Source organism: Lytechinus pictus, chromosome 15 (genome assembly GCF_037042905.1).
Source record: "Lytechinus pictus isolate F3 Inbred chromosome 15, Lp3.0, whole genome shotgun sequence".
Classification (NCBI taxonomy): domain Eukaryota; kingdom Metazoa; phylum Echinodermata; class Echinoidea; order Temnopleuroida; family Toxopneustidae; genus Lytechinus; species Lytechinus pictus.
Window position 1 is genome coordinate 29,341,192 of NC_087259.1, and position 18,605 is coordinate 29,359,796.

Below are 18,605 nucleotides of genomic sequence, written 5' to 3' on the forward strand. Positions count from 1 at the left end.
CCCTCCAGTCTCATAGATTGTTGAAGATTTGTGGGTGTGTTCTAGATTCCCTTTTTATTTGCCTGGCTTTTTCTATTATTCTTTTCATTGGCAGTTTTTGCATGTCCATCTCTCTCTCTTGCTCTCTCTCCTTCCCGTCTCTCTTTCTCTATCTTTCTCACCTGGTACTCTATCCCTGACTTCTGTGTGTCTCTCTCTCTGTCTCTCCCTCCTCTCATCTCTGTCCTGGTTTTCTATCTCCCCATCGCCAGACTCTGCCGAGTGCTTCAGCCAATTTTAAGAAGCTGAGGAAAACAGAAAGCATTTACTGTGTCCCTTCTCTGTAAAGTGCTTGCTGGTTTAAAATGCAGGTGGTAGACTGGTATTAATTTAGTTGAATTCTAATCAGTTCAAATTGAGCCTGGAATGCTGAAATAAGCCGTGTGGACGTCATTAGCAAGAAGGAGAGAGAGAGCGAGAGCTAGACAGCAGTGCATCAGGCAGTTGATGCAGTCTCAGATTGCTTTGCTTGCATAACCTTAAACTTTCAGATGCCTATTGCATGTGTATGAGTGTTAAATATCTCTTTGATGATGTGATGGTTTCCATCAGGTACATGTAGGAGTCACTGGAGTGGATTGGTGAAGGGAACGCATCTCTTGCGGGTTTAGCATCATTGCTCAAGCGGAATATTTGACAGCGGATTTCTTGGAAGTATGCTCCATTCATCATGCGTACATGTATCTTATTAAAAGCATCTTGTACTGTTGCAGAGATTTACTGATGCCTGAATCTTGGAATATTTATTAATGACTTTGAATTACGCGTCAATCACAACTATACACATATGTGTACTTGTTGCATCCTGAACAATGTTCTTCTCTTCATCATGCATGTGGAAATGAATCTTGTTTTGTTATTAATGAGAAAAATATGAATTACATGATGTAGCTTCACTCTGGAAAATTTGTTATTCACATTGTTCTCTCATCAGACGGAAGGACAGGAATCACAGTATTGCTTGTTCTATTAAAAATCTCTGTTTTTGTTTTCTGTTTAGTGCTTCTAATGACAAGTTTTATGTCTTGTGCACCAGTTGCTGCAGAGATCTAGACCTGCTTTTAACATTCTCAACATCTCTTGGAAAGCCATGCTCTGTTTGAAGATAATGTAGATGTACATGTATCCCAATTGTACATGTACAGTCTAGTAGCTTTTAACAGCTCTTTGACATGAATATCAGCATACTGTAGAAATTGATAATTGAATGATAATGTGCAATTCTTTGTATCACATCACGTAATGATATAAGGTCTCCATTCAAGTCGCTGTCTGCTAACCTGATTAGCCAAGGAGGAGACACTTGTGCAATCAGAACACACTTGTGCATTGTGGCTCCTGCTTGAATGCTTAATCATCCACCCCTGACTCGAAGACCCTGCGGTCCTAGCTGATGAGTTCTTACCAGCAAGGACGCTGACGTCATTGAGACTGTCATTGCGACTGTCGTTGAGTGTGTCATTGTGCATAGATACATGTAGAGGGTAGGAGTGGTGCTATGCCAGTGTGTCCTTTTCTTGATGACCACCCAGATCTCTTTCTCTTACTCATCTTATGCCTTGGAACGTTGTACGCTCTTTGCTACCTGCTATCCTACCTCATCCTCTTCCTCATAGAGCGCAACAGTAAGTGAGATACATGTTCATCTCATGGATTTTGAAGGGAATTTACTCCCAAAACCGATTGTTGAATGTACATGTACATGTATGTATTAAAAGCTATGTTGTGGAATGTGCATACATGTATGGGTGTGTATTTGTATGTGGGCACCATGTATGTGTCCATCGCTACACAAAAATGATATACACCATACAGCACATATGAGCAAAGGATTTTGAATGAAGGGGTAGGACAATGTGTCAAAGGGTCAAATTTCTTTGAAAAAAATGCCTTTTAAATTAAAACTATAATTTTGTGATAGATTTTGACACAATAATCAGAAAATTGTATTTCACCCATTTTCCTTCCCTTTTGTTCCCTTTTCATCTCATCCTCTTTCTTTGTTGTGGAACTTGTTTTAGGAGGGGGGGATAGGGAACAAGTGCCTCCAAGGTCCACCCCCATCTATGCACCAGAAGTACATTGCTATACAGTTACAAATACATTGTAGGCCTATGGACCTTCATGTAGGATTATATTTTTTATTACCGTTATCTTACAGTTTTGTTTTTCTTATCAGTTTCTGTAATCATGTACATGTAGGCCTATATCATATGTTTCTATATTATTCTGAGAACTACAATTTTGTACAATTTTCATATCTCACAGATTACACATTTGTCCCAATGTACATGAATGCATATAGATCTATAATAAGTTGTTTGTACAGTGTGCTTTGACCTTTAATCAGATATATTGGCATTATTAAATTCTTGTACCACTGTAAAAACGGATTCCTCTTGAGAGCTGTACATTTTTAATATGAAAAATGTATAAATCAGAATACACATGTGTCCTGAAGTGAGGTGACTCTAATGTTTGAACAATTTAATCTCATAGAACTTTAATGGGATTATTGGCATAATAAATTCTTCACTACAGTACAGTTTAGCCTCATTTTACAGACTGTATCAAAATGTATTATTTTTCACTGGTTTCATAGTGAATTCTGAATCACATTGGGCATTTTTATACACTGAATGCTCTTGTTTTTGGGCCTCAATAGCCTTGCCGTTTTGCCTGTTATTTTCGTGTCCTTTGCATTGTTTCGTATTTTGCTGTTATAAAAGTAAATGCACCACAGAAATGTTACCTTCGGTTATTTCAGACTTATAAATTTATATACTGTAGGCCTATGATTTGTGATAATTGTAATAGTGTAACATTTTTTTTTTCTTTTTTGAACGTGAACACGTACCTCATTTGTTTTCTTGAGAATTTTTCATTTAATTCACAATACATGTATATAGAGATAAGTTTTTTTGCTGTTTACGGATACAAAACAAACAAGACTCAGTAGGAGGATACTATCTAGAGATGTGACTCGCTAAAAAAAAGGAGAACAGAATCTTTTGTTTTCATATTTTGCATGTTTGTGGGGTTGGGATGTAAAGGGACAAGGTTCAAGTTTGAAAGTCAAAATATAATCTAAACTTAGTAGGTTGCCAGTAATAACCAATAATAACATATCTGTACCTGCTTTTTGGGCCGTTGTTTTAGGCGCTACTAAAAGCGAAAATTACTATCATAGATTAATTTTCATTATCCAAGGCATTGATGAGAAAAAAAAAACATAAATAAAAAAGAAACTGTACAACTTAAAGAAGACTAACGATTGGAACTGTATTTACCAAGAGGGGGGCATATTGAAAAGGTCCACACACACTCAACGCACCTATAGAAAATATACACGCAGTACGTCATGCACACACACAGTAGACATGCAGTACAAGCATCAATGCACACACCAGCATTCATCGTGGGATACCGTTGAGGTATTTTATTGAGCGTTGGTTGGTTGGGAGCTACATGTTAGCATTCTCGGGAATATACCACGCACTCTCCGCACTTTGAGTGAATACATTACATTAGATTCTACAGGCTGATATCGAGCCTTACCCATCTCTGAGCTGCTGAAAGGGAGTGGCATTGCTTTGGTAATGATAATACATTATTGGCCCCTGCGTAGCATCTCTCACATACAGGGCCTTTTGAAAACGGACATCTCTGCGATCTCGTCTCAGTTTACCTTCTCTTTCGGCGGAGCAGACACAAGATCTTGTTTTTAACAGGTAGGAGAAATCAGAATCATCAAAGTTAAAGATCTGAGCTGGGGATTTATTGGTATCATTTTTTTTTTTGGAGAGAGATATGTCAAATAGGATGGATTTTCAAGGCATTCTTCATGATGCTGAATATTTTGGATGAGTATAACTTGTCTTGGAATCAACTAGTATGAATAATTTTCATGATATACATGTACTGTACCCCTTTACTCTAGTACAGACTTATTGAGTGATGCTTTCTTTTACAGGTATTGAGTTATTCTGATTGATTATTGGTATGCAAGAATGAATCTATTCTATTCTTCTTTGCCTGGATCAGTTCATTCTCTTGATCAAGCCTGTGGTATTTCATGACAGCTTCCATTTCATTGTGGTTGGAGATAAATGAACCGCAACCTTGATACCATAAGGCAGAATATACTGTACATGTACACATTAACTGAGCTTTACAAATTGAGGCCTATATAATTATTTCATCTGACTTTTTTTTTCTGATTAAGTGTTCAAGTAACTCAATATGCATGATATTTTTTTTAATTTATATGTATATTTGCATTCAGACATGGAAATTTATATGAAAATATGTTCCTGTTTGAACTGCTTACAAGAGGCAATGAAAATATTTTATTCTCTAAATCAGAGTTTCAAATGCAGATGAAAGAAATGAGCTTGGGAGGAGTTATTTTATTTGCATCTTACATGTAAGTTTGAATATACAACAAGAAGAAAAAAAAACAGGAGAATGGTCTGTTGATTAGCACTTGATACCAACTTAAGGCTAGATATATATGTGCATTTTGATCCCACCGCTGCCACCAGTTGTAACATTCCCAAAATCACTCTTCCATTCTGCTGATCCTGTGAATCAGGTTATGAATTAATATTTTTGTCACATTAATGTACTATCACATGGGTTGTGTGTTATGTTCACAGTACAGTACAGTAATTACATGTATATGCAATATATCAGAATTTTTTATCACTTAGCCTAACTCCCACTCATCATATAATTTGTCATAATGTACATGTAGGAAGAGTTGGCTCATGTCTTGAAGAATGATTCTGTGAATCAGGTTACAATGTATTTTAGGAAAGACAGGAGCAGTAGCGATGAAAGACTGGAATATGTCATCCAAGCAAATAATCTTTGTTGAGAATATTTGCATGTGTCATGTAAATGGCTCCATGGAAACATGTGCTTTTGTATGTGACAGTGTGAGGCATTCCAAGAAACATGATCGTTAATAATTTCTTAGTCTGAAATTCTCATGGTTCCTTCTGTAGAGTTTTTGGCTGACTTCAGACCTATGTGCATGTATGGATGGTCTGTTAACAGTCATCATATGAAACTCTTTAAAGAAAGATCCCATAACTCAGTTTACATGTAGATGCATTAATTTTTCTGTGATATAGAGGAAATGCCTTATACAGGAAATTCTGTTAAGTGGGTGTGAAGAGCCAGGAAGGAAATATTTAAAAGTGCATGTTACTCCATAAATATACCAAACAAATATTGTTTCCATAGCAACATGAAGCAGAGAGGGAAATTTGATATTCAAATGGAAACTATGTGGAATACCAGACAGTTTTCTGCATGGTCATGCATGGCTTGAACAGTTTTCAATAAGGAAAAAAATGAAATGCAAAATTTAAAATTGCTGGGGTGATTTTGCCCCAGACATGCTAAAAAAAAAACCCTGGAAACTAAACCAAAAAAGGAGCACTTCATGTAGATCGACTAGAAATTCATTGCAATGTTAAAGCATATAAATGTTGCAGATTAAGACAGTAAGACACCATTATCATTACGCTTTCTAAAACTACATATAGTTTACTAGAAACTGGTTCAGGAAACCAGTTTGGAAGATCACTTTGCTAGTGTTCCTATTTGATCACACGAAAGTGGTTTTCAAAATCACTTCACGTAAAGCGATCTTGTTGCTATGGAAACGCTCTCAGTGGGATGACATGTTTCGCGCAAAATTCAAAACTGCAACGTAGGCATTCTACACCTGTCGTGTGGAGTAGCACGCTCAAAATGTGCGAAGATTGCTTCCCAAAGAACAGTTGTGTCCTCACGCTAAAACCAGTTTAATGAGGCAAAGTGATCTTGAAATCTACAGAGGTGGTATTCTGAACCGGTTTGGAAGATCGCTTCGATCGTTCTCATTACATGTTAAACTAGTTTCTACTAAACTAGTTGTAGGAAGGTAGTGAGAACGGTGTCATAGTTGTGAAAAGTAGCCCCCGAAAAAAATATATAATGTTTGCCTGCTTGCATGTAAAGTTGAATTTAGAAGAAGAAAAATTAAAGTTTCTCTTTCTTTTTAATTCCATGTGTAGCAGTTTATAATACATTGAACCGTTGAGAAAAAGATGAATAACGGGATAACTGCAGTGTACATGTATATTTCATATTTGGTTGCCTGATTTATTAATTATCAACAGTTTTGATGGCTAGTGTTTGGATATATTATGATATATTTTATGTTTTTAGCAATTATAATTTGGCACCCTGCAAGTGCCTGTATTCATGGAAATTGTAATTATAATTTTTTATCTAGCTTATTTATTAATTCTCTGACCTAACTTTCACTCAAGCTCTACAAACAGATGAGGCATCTGTTCTCAAGACCCTGAACACTTGTACTTTGTTATTCTCTTGCAAGGGTAATACCTCAAACCTCAACCAGTTCTTTATTTGTTTTTATTGAGTGATATTGAGAGAAAATCTGAAGATCAGCAGAGACTTTGTTTCAAGGAGTTAAGGGACACTTGATATTGGAAAAAGTAAAGCCGCTCGCTCATATCTTGCTTTTTTTGGCCAAGAATGCTGATCGCTCACTAGGATGTAAAGGCCTATGTGTATGAATGTTCATGTTCTTGCACTTTCCCATGTAGTTTTGCCCTCCTTTTTTGTGGGGGGGGGGGGGGGGGATGGGAGGAGGCTGATAGTCAAATGATATTTTATGTATTTGTGTATGTATTGATCTTTTTATGAGAAATTTAGAGGAAAAATGTTTGTTTTGAAAGGGGTAAATATATGTAGGCCTACAATACACATCAATGTATTATGTTATTAAATAAAGATGTGGATTTTAAGTGCCCACCATATAATACCAAATTTCCCTATTTTTTATATAATTTTTTTGGGGGGAGGGGGGTGGACAAAGGATGCCTTTGAGAACAAAAATCAGCAAATGCAAAGTTTAGGGTTTCTCTTTTTTTTCTCAGGGGGGGGGGGCGTGCATACTTGTAACTTCCCTCTCCTCCCCGCCCAGGAAGCATACGGCCATGGTGCTCAATAAGCATGTCTTTATTAGAAAACAGCAATATCACTGATCTGTCATTGTCAGTTCTCCATCTATCGCTCTGGCCTCAGCGCTATTAGGATTGATGAGAGATCATGCTTGCCAATTGGAAGGATATAGGATTGTGAGAAGTCGAGATTCTGATCTCAATGAGGGGGCTATTTTTACTTTTAATAATTGTTATGCTGTTTCTGATGTCAATATGATGACATCAATGTGGATCCCTTCTTATTTTTGTCTACTGTATTTTTCTTTTGACTTATGTTTCATATCGGATGATTGTGTTTATGGGCTGTTGTATCTTGAGAGTTTCAAGCAGACTGAGTATTGAAGTTAAAGCAGTAGAATCACTTGTGAAATCATACATGTAAATAACTTTAGGGTAATCATTTTTTTTTAATTCTGTCACTAGGTGGTTTCAGACCGCCTCGAAGTTGGTCAGTTCCAGGTATTTTCTGATCGGGAAACTTACCCCAATCAGAAAATACCAGGTAATATTGGCAATGTGAAAGCAAATTACACGTAATCTCCGTGAAAGAAAATACCCACTAAATAGTAGGTACTTGTCAAAATTATGAGAACTTTCGCGGGGATTTTTTCAAGGTTGCAGGTATTTTGGCAATGTGAAAGCAATTTACTGGAACTTTTAGCCCATGTGCGTAGTTGGGTGCGGGCGCGTGGGTGGCTGCTGAGCTAGTTATTTTGAATCTCGCGCCTCGCTTGCTTATCAGACCATACTGCGCATGCTCGTAACTTCAGGAACTTATCACGAAGGGTATGTTTCACGGCGGTGTGAATGCAGGAAAATTAATGGCTATTTTTTAGCCTAAAAAAGTTCTCGTAATTTAACGGGGATTCTTATGATAGAGGCGGTTAGAAACCACCTACTAAGGTCTGTTTGTCAATGTTGATCTTATGACACAAGAGTGTTGTCAAGTGTTTGTAGTGTTAAGTTAATGATTAACTACAGTATGGAGCTTAGAAATGCACTTCTCTGGATAGTTTCCAGACTTAAAGCATTCATAGACTTCCATGTAAATACTGATTGAGATAAAAAGGATTTGTTAGGATGTTTTTTGTTTTGTTTGTTGTTGGTCTTTTTCATGGGGTTATTTTCAGTTATTCTCAGTCATATTTAGATATACCACCTGCCACTTTGTTGGTTTTATGACTATTTAAGAAGAAAATATTGTAAAACAGTTATGTTTTCCAGAAATCAAGACAATCTACAATTTTTTAACAGAAATACATGTACTAATAACAATCATTTGGCTGTTCAAATATCGGTTATTCTGAGGAGGGTCCTTCATGAAAGCCTCTACACTTATATAGTAAATGATAGAATTAAAAAGGAAATAAATATACATCTTCTTGTACATGTACATGTATTTTGACCAACAATTTATTTCTTCCCAGTCTTTTGTGTTCAAATAAACTGTAGTTTACAAGTGCATGGAGAAACCATTAGTGGATAGTTCATCCATGCTCTAATGTAGCCTGTTGGATATGGTAATATGAGTAAATGTCTGTGTGGCAGGCAAGAGCATGTGACATTTTGCATATAACGGTGCAGTGATGAGTCACACCCAACGAATATCAGGAGCGAGATGGAAACCATGTTCAAAGGCCATTCAGCTAGCGAGAGCTAGCCCCGGGCAGGCGAGATAGCAAATTTATTAAGGTCAAGGTGTATTTGCTTCCAACGGTCTGACTGAGATAGCGCTGTGTGTAGGATACATGTATGTGTGGGATTAGGAGAGGCTTATACACTGTACATGTACATAGTCGGGCATGCCGACTTTGAAAAGAATTTTTAATTGCAATTGACATGTTCATGTACATGTATGACTAATATTTTAATATTCATGTAAACATTTATATGCTTCATGTGTACCTCATGTTTTGTGGTGTTTTTTAAAGACTTGTAGAGCTCGGATTTACTCTCAATATTCTCTTTATTGACTTTGTTTGTGCAGATTGCTTAGTTGTATTTGTGGTTTAATAATGTTATGGCCTATGGGGACTGTCTAAAATGCTAATCAATAGGGCCGTCTGCACCATCCCGAGTTTTCAAATTAGCGCGCTATTTCTGATCCGGCAAATTATCCCGATCTGAAAAATCTCGAGATAGTTTGCGGTGGAGACGCAATTATCGCGCTAGTTCGTAGGATTAATCTCGAGATTGCAATCCCAAGTCAACTCGGGTTTATTTGCAAAATAACGCGCTATTTTACGAATTATCCCGCTAATTCGTCGGTGCAGACGCACTCGAGATTGGACTCGGGGTAATTTATTCATGACGTCAGTCCATAATGCAATTCGCGTTCCACTTCCGCCTTGGTCAAAACATAAACACGTGCGAAAGTCAACTTTATACATGTACATGCGAATAGATATTATCGCGAATAGCGTTCATCAATTGCCTAATCAGCAACGATGGTGTCCCACCAGTGAATGGATTTTGGGAGAGACCAGACCGAAGGGGGAGGCGCTCATCGACGATGGTCATATTCAATAACAACACTGACAGCAGTGTTGTCTTATTCCTTCGCAAAATGTGAGCAAATAGCATTTCTTTCCTCCTTCTCTCCCTCTCTCTCTCTCTGTCGTTGCCTCCTACTCCGCCATCATATTTAACGAAGAATACATCACTTCTTCACTCGCTGAGCTGAGAGGATTGTTGCATAACACCGGTCGAATTCGGCGAAAGTGCTAGTGAAAGGAGTACATTGCTTGCATATCGCGGGAAGTTATTTAAAAGCGCGGGCCGTTGAAACTCCAAGATCCGAAAGTGCGCATGCTCGTAATATCGGTCTTGTTGCCTCGCTCGAGCAGGAATCGCTCTTCTTGCGATGGTGGAGACGGGGTTTCTTGAATCTCGAGATTAATCGCGAAGTGGGCCGATCGGGCTAAAATCTCGAGATTGAGCAAACTCGGGATGGTGCAGCACCGCCTATTAAGTCTCAAATATTATTGCTGTCATATTACAGGATCCAAGAATTCTAACAGGAACAACTACAAATTTCAGACATGGATTAAAGATACATGTACCAAAAAACCCAGTGTGCCACTTGGTTAAGGGAGCGTTTCATGAAAGGACTTACCTATCCGAAAGTTATCAAAGCAACAGTTAGATATATGTGTTCTCAGTGTATCAATTCAAGAATATTGTTTAATAAACCTAAAAACTTTTCAGACGAAGAATGCTGATGAAATACTCTCTCCAGGAGTGTCCATTCTGCAACCACCCTGACCTTGTTCACACGACATCGATATCAGTTAAAAAAAGATAGAGTACATGTACATTTGTAGATCCTTATGCTGTATCGTCAATGTTCATTGTTCATAATGTAGTTATTTTCCATTTATGATTGCAGGAAAGGCTAGATTAAGAGATCACCATGACGGAGCGGGGGGAGATCAAAATCCTGGAAACGGCTGAGGACATCCAGGATCGTCGAGAACAGGTCTTGAACCGATACGAGATCTTCAAAGAGCTTGCCAAGGAGAGGAGACAAAAGCTTGAAGAGGCAAGACAGTTCCAGTTCTTCAAACGAGATGCTGATGAACTTGAAACATGGATTCTGGAGAAACTTCAGACAGCCTCGGACGAGAGCTACAAGGATCCAGTCAATCTTCAGGTATGAAACACTTCTTTCTTTCTCCCTTACCCTGTTAAGTCTTGAAATGCCTAAGTTACCAATCAGCACTAAATTGATTGAAATTATACATATGAACTCAACAGAGCTGTGATTTTTTTGGGGGGCAAGTTTTGAATTTAAGAATTTTGGAGATATTCATGAATCCATGTCGGCTCTATGCTAAATCTAATATTAGGGACATGATTATATTAGCAAGGGAAAGCCATTATCCAATATAATACGGAAAAATGCTGGGAAATTTGTGGCATTCTATTTCTGTTAACCATTGTTACTCCAAAAATGTGTTGGGACAACATATTTTATTGATAATTTCTCAAATGTAATGTAAAAGAATATATATATTATCCTAAGTAAGACTATATTGAAGAATTGATGTGGAAGAAATTATATACATGTTTATATAAACAGTTATGCAAATGTTTATGAACATATTTGTTCTTTGAAGCATGATTTGTGTTTCTTGTAATTGTTCTTAACACTAATATTCTAGTTTTGTTTCATATATATATACACTGTTTGTTAGTTTTCTGAATTTCTTCCTAACCTGATTATATCTTCCTTATATTTATTCATTCATTCCCATGTTACGGCCCTCCTATAAATCAGGATTATACCCAAATACGAAATCTAAAGGTGAGAGAGAAAGAGAAAAAAGATGACCTTCCGAAAAAAGAAAAATTCCCTTTCCCATCCCGTGCTATGACCCAATCTGTTGCCAATTTGTTGCCAATTTGCCAGGCATGCCTTGCTTGACAGATGGACGCAATTTGTGCTGTTCATTGCGTGCGTATCCTGCAACATCAATTTGCAATTTGTCGTCAAACCTTTGATTTCACATTTCTTGTCATGACTGAAATCAATGTGTCTGATTGTTTTGTCTTCAATTTGGTGTTTCTATTTTATTCGTACAAGTCATTCTCATTATTTGTTTCATTAATAGTTTCAATTTTGAAAGACAACTCTGAGACATGTCTTCGTACTTTTGTCTATTTGTCCCTTTGAATGATATTATGAATACTCCTTTGTGTACATGTATGATACCCCTTTTTTACGAGATTATCAAATTTGCATGCTTGTCAAGCATGATACTCAATTCCATATTTGTTGGTCACATGGAAAAGGGTCCTGAACCATAAAAAATGGCACTCGGTGCTTTTATCCAGTGCCACCATCAAAGTACAACTTGTCAGAGACCTTTCTTTTTTGTTTTGCATATTTTACTCCGCCTTAGCTGATACCTTGCTTTCTAAAACTATTTTTTGGCCAAATCACCTGCCAAAATGGATAACTTGGATTTCAATTTAAATTTTTATTCATTTTTTGTGATATTTCTTGTATTTTATTTTATTTTGTATATTTTCATTTCAAATTGCAAGGTTTCGCAGGTAAGAAAATAGAAAAAGGCATGCTAAGACAATGCATCCATCAGTTACTCCTAAATGTGGACTGAATACAAAATTGGTTTGAAAAAAAAAACATCTTGGCAACATCATCTTCAGATTTCTGACACTAGAAGTTCTTGCATGTTGTCCAGAAGGATGTTGAATTATTCAAAGTGTCTTGTTTAGTTTTGAGAGGACCTACATGTAACCTTTACTTTGTAACACAAAGTTTTGCAATTGATTTCCAAAACAAAATCGTGATTTATTGACCACAATATGCTGGACTCTTACGTACATGTAGTATGTATTTAGAGAAATCTTGATCAATTATTTTAATAGATAAAATATTCTCTTTGAAATATGTATTTAATATGGTCATTCATTTTTCATGGTGCCTTTGTGGAAGTGATGGTAAAAAGATATTTGAAATTATTATGAATATCAATCAACTCTTTGTTTCTTGAGAAGCAGGTTTCAGTATGAAGATGGAAAAAATCAAAGTACAAACGAGGAGAACTTCATGTGTTGAAGAAAAAAAAACTTTGTAATTGTTTTACAAATGGACAGATTGGTATTTAAAGAATTTTCAAAAATCATATTTAGGCATTAAGACAATCATTATAGTTGTAATGTACATGTATGTCATGTGTAGAAATTGTATTGAGTTCTATTAATGTAAAACCAGAAAATATATTCATGTGAATGTGAACAATTTTTTTTTTGGATGAACTACATAAAACATTTCATCCTGCAAATAAGAGGGAGTTTCTTTTAAATCTATTTACCAGCACATTGAAATGCATTTTACACATTCTTTTAGAGTTATTTTCCTTTTATTGTCAATTTCTGTTTCTCTGAAACTGTATGTCTATTCTGAATATAAAATGGACAGATTTGATGAATCTGTAATAAAAAGGATTTTTTCCTACTAAATTGAAAAGCTTGCTTTTAAAGTGGACAAAGATCCTAATGAAGCAGTTCACAAACCAAATCACTATGACCCTATTATTGTACAAACCACATACCGTAATTTTTAGGCCTAGTAATTTCAGATCATATATTTTCTGGTTTTGCTTGATTTGAATGATATGAGGCATGGCCTGATACATGTAAATGTAAGTATGTTGAGGTAGTAAAGTACATACTATGTTCACATTGTCTTGACTGGTACATGACTACATGTACATGTAGATGTGAGAACATGTGTGTGTTATTGTGAGAATGAATGTCCAGTTTGTGTCTTCTGAAACTAAACTGAAGTTGCATGAAAATACATTTTTACAAAGAGCTTGCAACTGTGATTCTAATCTAAAATAATTTTTCCTTCAAGTAAAATTACGCTGAATTTTTTTTAGGGCGGATTTTTTTTCATGATTCAAATGATTTGGGGTTTAACTTTTGATGATAAAATAGTAAGAGTAAGGATGCAGGTCTCTTTCTGGGGGGGGGGGTCACTTTTATTTTGGGCACTTTTCTATTAAAATGGTAGCACAAATATAAAATGAAAAAGGGCACACAAATATTTAATGGCAATGAGACAATGCAGTCAATTATTACTTACATGTAGGCTAGATTTCATTCGATTGACTTTTGATTCTAGTTTAAGCTCTTACATACATAAAGGGATGCCAAAATTATTTCAACCCAGCTTCTTTCAAATTATTGATTGTTGATTATTGATTGGTGGGGATTTTTTTACCTGATTGCTAAGAAAGCATGAATGCTTGTAAGCAAGCAACCAGAGGACCGACGGCTTAAGGTCCTCTCCGAAGGACCTGGTAATGAGGATTAATGCCTTACCAAAGGGCACTAGCGCACCAAGTGTGAATCGAACCCGGGTCACCAGAATACGAATCCCCCGCTCTACCGACTGAGCTATCGCGCCTCACATCGCGCCTACACATATTTTTATGTAGTTTGACTCTTGGTAAAGACAAGAAATAAAGAAAAGGCACTTATTTATCGTTTTCTTCAAATTCAAAATCAAATAACACATTAATATCAACAGATAAATTTTAATTTCACGTTACCCATGTTTTTTCATTGGTATGCTGAAATACGTAGGCTGTTGCTTGCTTTACTTAGGTTTGAAGGCAGTGGACTTTAGGCACATGAACATTGTACTAACTGACTGCCTCATATACTTGTATAGAACAGTGTAGACCGACATGTAGATGTTCACATTGTTTATTATATCTGTCTGTTTAAAGGGATGGTCCGGGCTGAGAATATTTATATCTCAATACATAGAGTAGAATTCACTGAGCAAAATGCTGAAAATTTCATCAAAATCGGATAACAAATAATAAAGTTATTGAAGTTTAAAGTTTAGCAATATTTTGTGAAAACAGTCATCATGAATATTCATTAGGTGGGCTGATGATGTCACATCCCCACTTTCCGTTTTGTTATGTTATAACATAAAATCATAATTTTTTCATTATTTCATACATGTGAAAATGATGTGTCTCCATTATGATGAAATAAGTTGCAGCAATAAATACATGTATCCAATGCACTAAATCAGTTGTCCATCCTATTTTTCTAGTTCTTGGAGGAAAAAAAATGAATAAACCTAATTTCATATAATAAAATACAAAAGAACAAGTGGAGATGTGACATCATCAGCCCACCTAATGAATATTCATGACGACTATTTTCACAAAATATTGCTTAACTTTGAACTTCAATTACTTTATTATTTATTATCCAATTTTGATGAAATTTTCGGCATTTTGCTCAGTGATTTCTACTCTATTTAAAGCTATAAATACTTTCAGCCCAGACCATCCCTTTAATGAGTAGTATGATGTATGCCTACATGTACGTCATGGAAGAACAGTGGTATTGTACATGTGTACATGTACATGTTTACTCTGCAATCTGTAAAACCTGTAAAGTGACATGTTTTCTACATGTACTACAGTTGTCTTCCTCATTATGTAGTGTTATGTGAGAATAATGTACTGTTGTATGATTTAGATGACTTGTAGGTTTATGGGTATCAGTTGTGGATTCTGTGATGGTTGCTTTTTGTAGAAATTATATTGGGAGTTAAATTTGTCTTTGGTTGTTAAAAACATCTTGATGGTCTGATGGAAACATCTTCATCTGTATTGCTGTCTTGATATTATGTACAAAATAAGTTTGATAATTAATGTGTTGTATTCTGAGAGCACATAAAATATAGAATGATTTCTGAAAAGTAAAATAAAAACAAAATAAATGGTAAATGAAAGAGCTTACATGCAGTTCATTTGCTGATTCCTAATCGATGTTCTGTTTTCTGCATTTGACGACTTCATTTATATTGACTACTTTATGCTTTAATAACATCTTATTACATAAATATATTTTGATAGATTATTAGTGTATGCCTACAAGTATTAATTTATTCTTTTTTATCATTGTGAGATCGATGAAGACAAAACCAAACATTTCATTGGTACATAAATGTAGCTTACATGTAGCTGTTTACATTGTCATTGTACATGTACTTGTACACAGTTGGGGCCTCCGTGGTCAGAGAGGCCATGTCATATGCCTACATGTATATGTACAGTACATTATTATTGTGCTCTGCAGAGATTTTTAAAAAAAATCTGTTTCGTAATTTGTACGTCATGAAAGTATAGATATTGATACCTATTAGTACCTATTAGTTACCTGCCAAATTAAATTGTAAAACATTGAAACTGGACAGATAAAATAATTAGATCCAAATAAAAGGGAAAAGGGGTTCGTGTATTAAATTTCTTTCACTTGAATTTTAAGACGTTTCATCATATGCATTTAGATTGAGATTTCAGTTTTCGTTCGATCTCTGCTGCATTACTTGTTTTTTCTTTCTTGCAACTTAAGTTGAAAATATTTGATTACTCTGCCTCAAGTTTAAAAAATGGTACCTTTGAAGAATGAAGCTATTGATAAATTACATATTAATTATATTGCATTATATTCCATTGCACTTTTTCTTTCTTGTATGCAATTTATTTTTTTATATCAATTATTTTCAACAGCAAATATATTTGTACACTGTTGATTTATACATGTAATTGCACAAACCACTCTTGTCTTTCGTGGAATTTCTAATATTTTATCCCAAACTGCAATTGAATATACTGTACATGTACCGTGATATTTAATTGCAGAGTTAGCACAAAAATAAATGAATTATTGAAAACATTCACAAAAAGTCCACTATGTGATTTATATAATTTAAGAATTTCATTCTGCAAAAAACCCTCAAATTATACTGCAATTTAATTTGATTTCTAATTTTCCTTTTGTTCCCTTCATCTCATACTCATTTATGTGTAATGTGCTTGCTATTTATGACTGCTGATCAATTGATTGTTCAGACTTCCACTGTCTTTCCTCTCTCACTCACTCAGCTGGTTGGGCATACTAGTCGGCTGCGTTCTGGACTCATTTTTGTAATCAACAATTTATTATTTATTTATTTTTACACTTTGGGAGATATTTCTTGAATTAATTTACAGTTCAGACCAAGGGACTTACATGTTTGGAAACAAAGCAGTATTTACATTTTTTTTAAGTTAATTATGTGGAATCACCAAATTGATAATTAAATTGTTTTACGTTACATCACTTTTTATTTGTTTATTGAACATACAATCTCGTCTGATATGGTTCTATGTAAATATGGATAAATTTCTAATCTTGTTTCATGGTTGAGGCCAATTTTTTTGTTCATGTCTGCCTCAATGGGATTTCATCGATATAATTGCCTTTTTTTCAGGAAAATTAGATTTTCTGATGTTATGCATGTACAGGTACATGTAGGCCGAAGTTTGGAAAAGAGGTTTTCAATATACCTGGTTTTGTTTGTATTTTTCAAAAATGGAAAAAAGGAAATTTTCAATAATCCTGGTTTTGTTTGTATTTTTCAAAAATTTCTTTATAAATGAACAGTGGGCATTGTGCTCTTGTTAATGCTTATTTTTAAGTGCAACAACCCCCCCCCTTCCCGATATACATTGGACATTTAACCTTCACATCTCAAATTATTTTAATAACCTCAAAATTAGGCCATGAAGTCTGTTTCCATCTCTCTATCTCTTTCCATCTTTTTTTTAAATATGGAATACGTTTATTTTCATACAAGATACATGTACATATGATCTGTCCGTACACACATTTTTGTTGTTTACATGTAAACATACAGTTTTGTATAAGTAGTCTCTTGTGTTTAGGATTCATTGTTGCACTTCATGATGTTCTTCAATGACATTCTGGTATTACATAATTTCCAGAATGTGAATTATGTGTAATGGTGAAAGGTCAGGCAAACATAGCTTTTCCTACCTGGAAACAATATATGTAAACTCAGAGTTTTGAAAGACATGTTCAGTCATCATTGAGGGGTTAACAAAATCTTATGTATTCTGTCATTTCACAAATAATGTATGCTGTTCGTATTACATCTATTCAAATTGCATATGTGTTTTCAAACATTGTATCAGTCAGTGGTGACTCAACTTACTCCAAAACACACACATGGGACAATACACAACCATTTTTTTTTCAATGCATCCCTATATATCGCCCATACTGTACATGTATCCATCAAATCAGGCTCTCACCGTCATCCATTCATCCTATATATCACATCCACACAGGCTAAGCTCCAGAAACACCAGGCCTTCGAAGCCGAGGTCATCGCCCACAGCTATGTCATCGAGCAGCTGGACGAGCAGGGGAAGGTGATGGTCGATGCCAAACACTTTGCATCTGACGTGATCGAAGCAAGGCTTATTGAGCTTCACAGACTATGGGAGCTACTGTTATCCAAACTGAGAGAGAAAGGTATCAAGCTTCTTCAAGCTCAGAAGCTTGTTCACTATCTCAGGGAAGTCGAGGAAGTCATGTATTGGATCCAGGATAAGGTAAAGTACAAGATTAGGATTCATTCCATTTTTTTTTTTTTATGTAATTACAAAATTCTGTCACTTATACAAAAACACCTTTTTATGCCTCTGCCCTTGAGGGTTGAGTTAGTATTTATGATTTATAACATAAAAAATGATGTTAAAAATGTGTCACATTTTCTGAATTCCAAAGACTTAATAGCTCTAGGGGAAAATCTTGTTCCTGTAGTCAAGTTATTGACTAAGAATAAGCACTGCATTTGATACATGAATTATATTTCAGCATGTTTAAAGGTAAATAAGAATATTATGACAAAAGACAGCTTGAAAATATAAGAAAATTTGAAATTAATTAAAAAGAATATTTATATATTCTTCTTGTTGTCCTCTAGGAACCATTTGCTGCATCAGTCGAGACTGGAGTTGATCTGGAACATGTAGAAGTCCTCCAGAAGAAATTTGATGAATTCCAGAAGGTAAGGCATTATACATGTAGAATTCATTTTAAAAATGCTAGATCTTATACAAAGTCTGATATACAAAAGAAGGAAAGGAATAAAATGATATAGGATATTAAAAAAATAAAAATAACAGT

The 18,605-nt window shown here is 35.3% G+C and overlaps 1 protein-coding gene across 14 annotated transcripts in view; it reads left to right on the forward strand.

Annotated features, from left to right (window-relative positions):
- Positions 1–431: 431 nt before the first annotated feature.
- Positions 432–18,605, forward strand: part of LOC129278053 (spectrin alpha chain, non-erythrocytic 1-like) — a 57,901-nt gene continuing 39,727 nt past the window's right edge. For 4 of the 14 annotated variants that reach the window (XM_064110784.1, XM_064110788.1, XM_064110791.1 and 1 more), the window contains exons 1-5: positions 3,411–3,770; positions 10,453–10,716; positions 11,344–11,370; positions 17,762–18,028; positions 18,403–18,486. In XM_064110784.1, the coding sequence (XP_063966854.1) occupies positions 10,477–10,716; positions 11,344–11,370; positions 17,762–18,028; positions 18,403–18,486 (618 nt within the window). In that variant the 5' untranslated portion in view covers positions 3,411–3,770; positions 10,453–10,476. Of the gene's footprint in view, positions 1,665–3,408; positions 3,771–7,659; positions 9,123–10,036; positions 10,717–11,343; positions 11,371–16,438; positions 16,556–17,761; positions 18,029–18,402; positions 18,487–18,605 lie in introns of those variants that run through there. The other 10 variants (XM_064110796.1, XM_064110797.1, XM_064110798.1 and 7 more) reach the window with 6 other exon arrangements.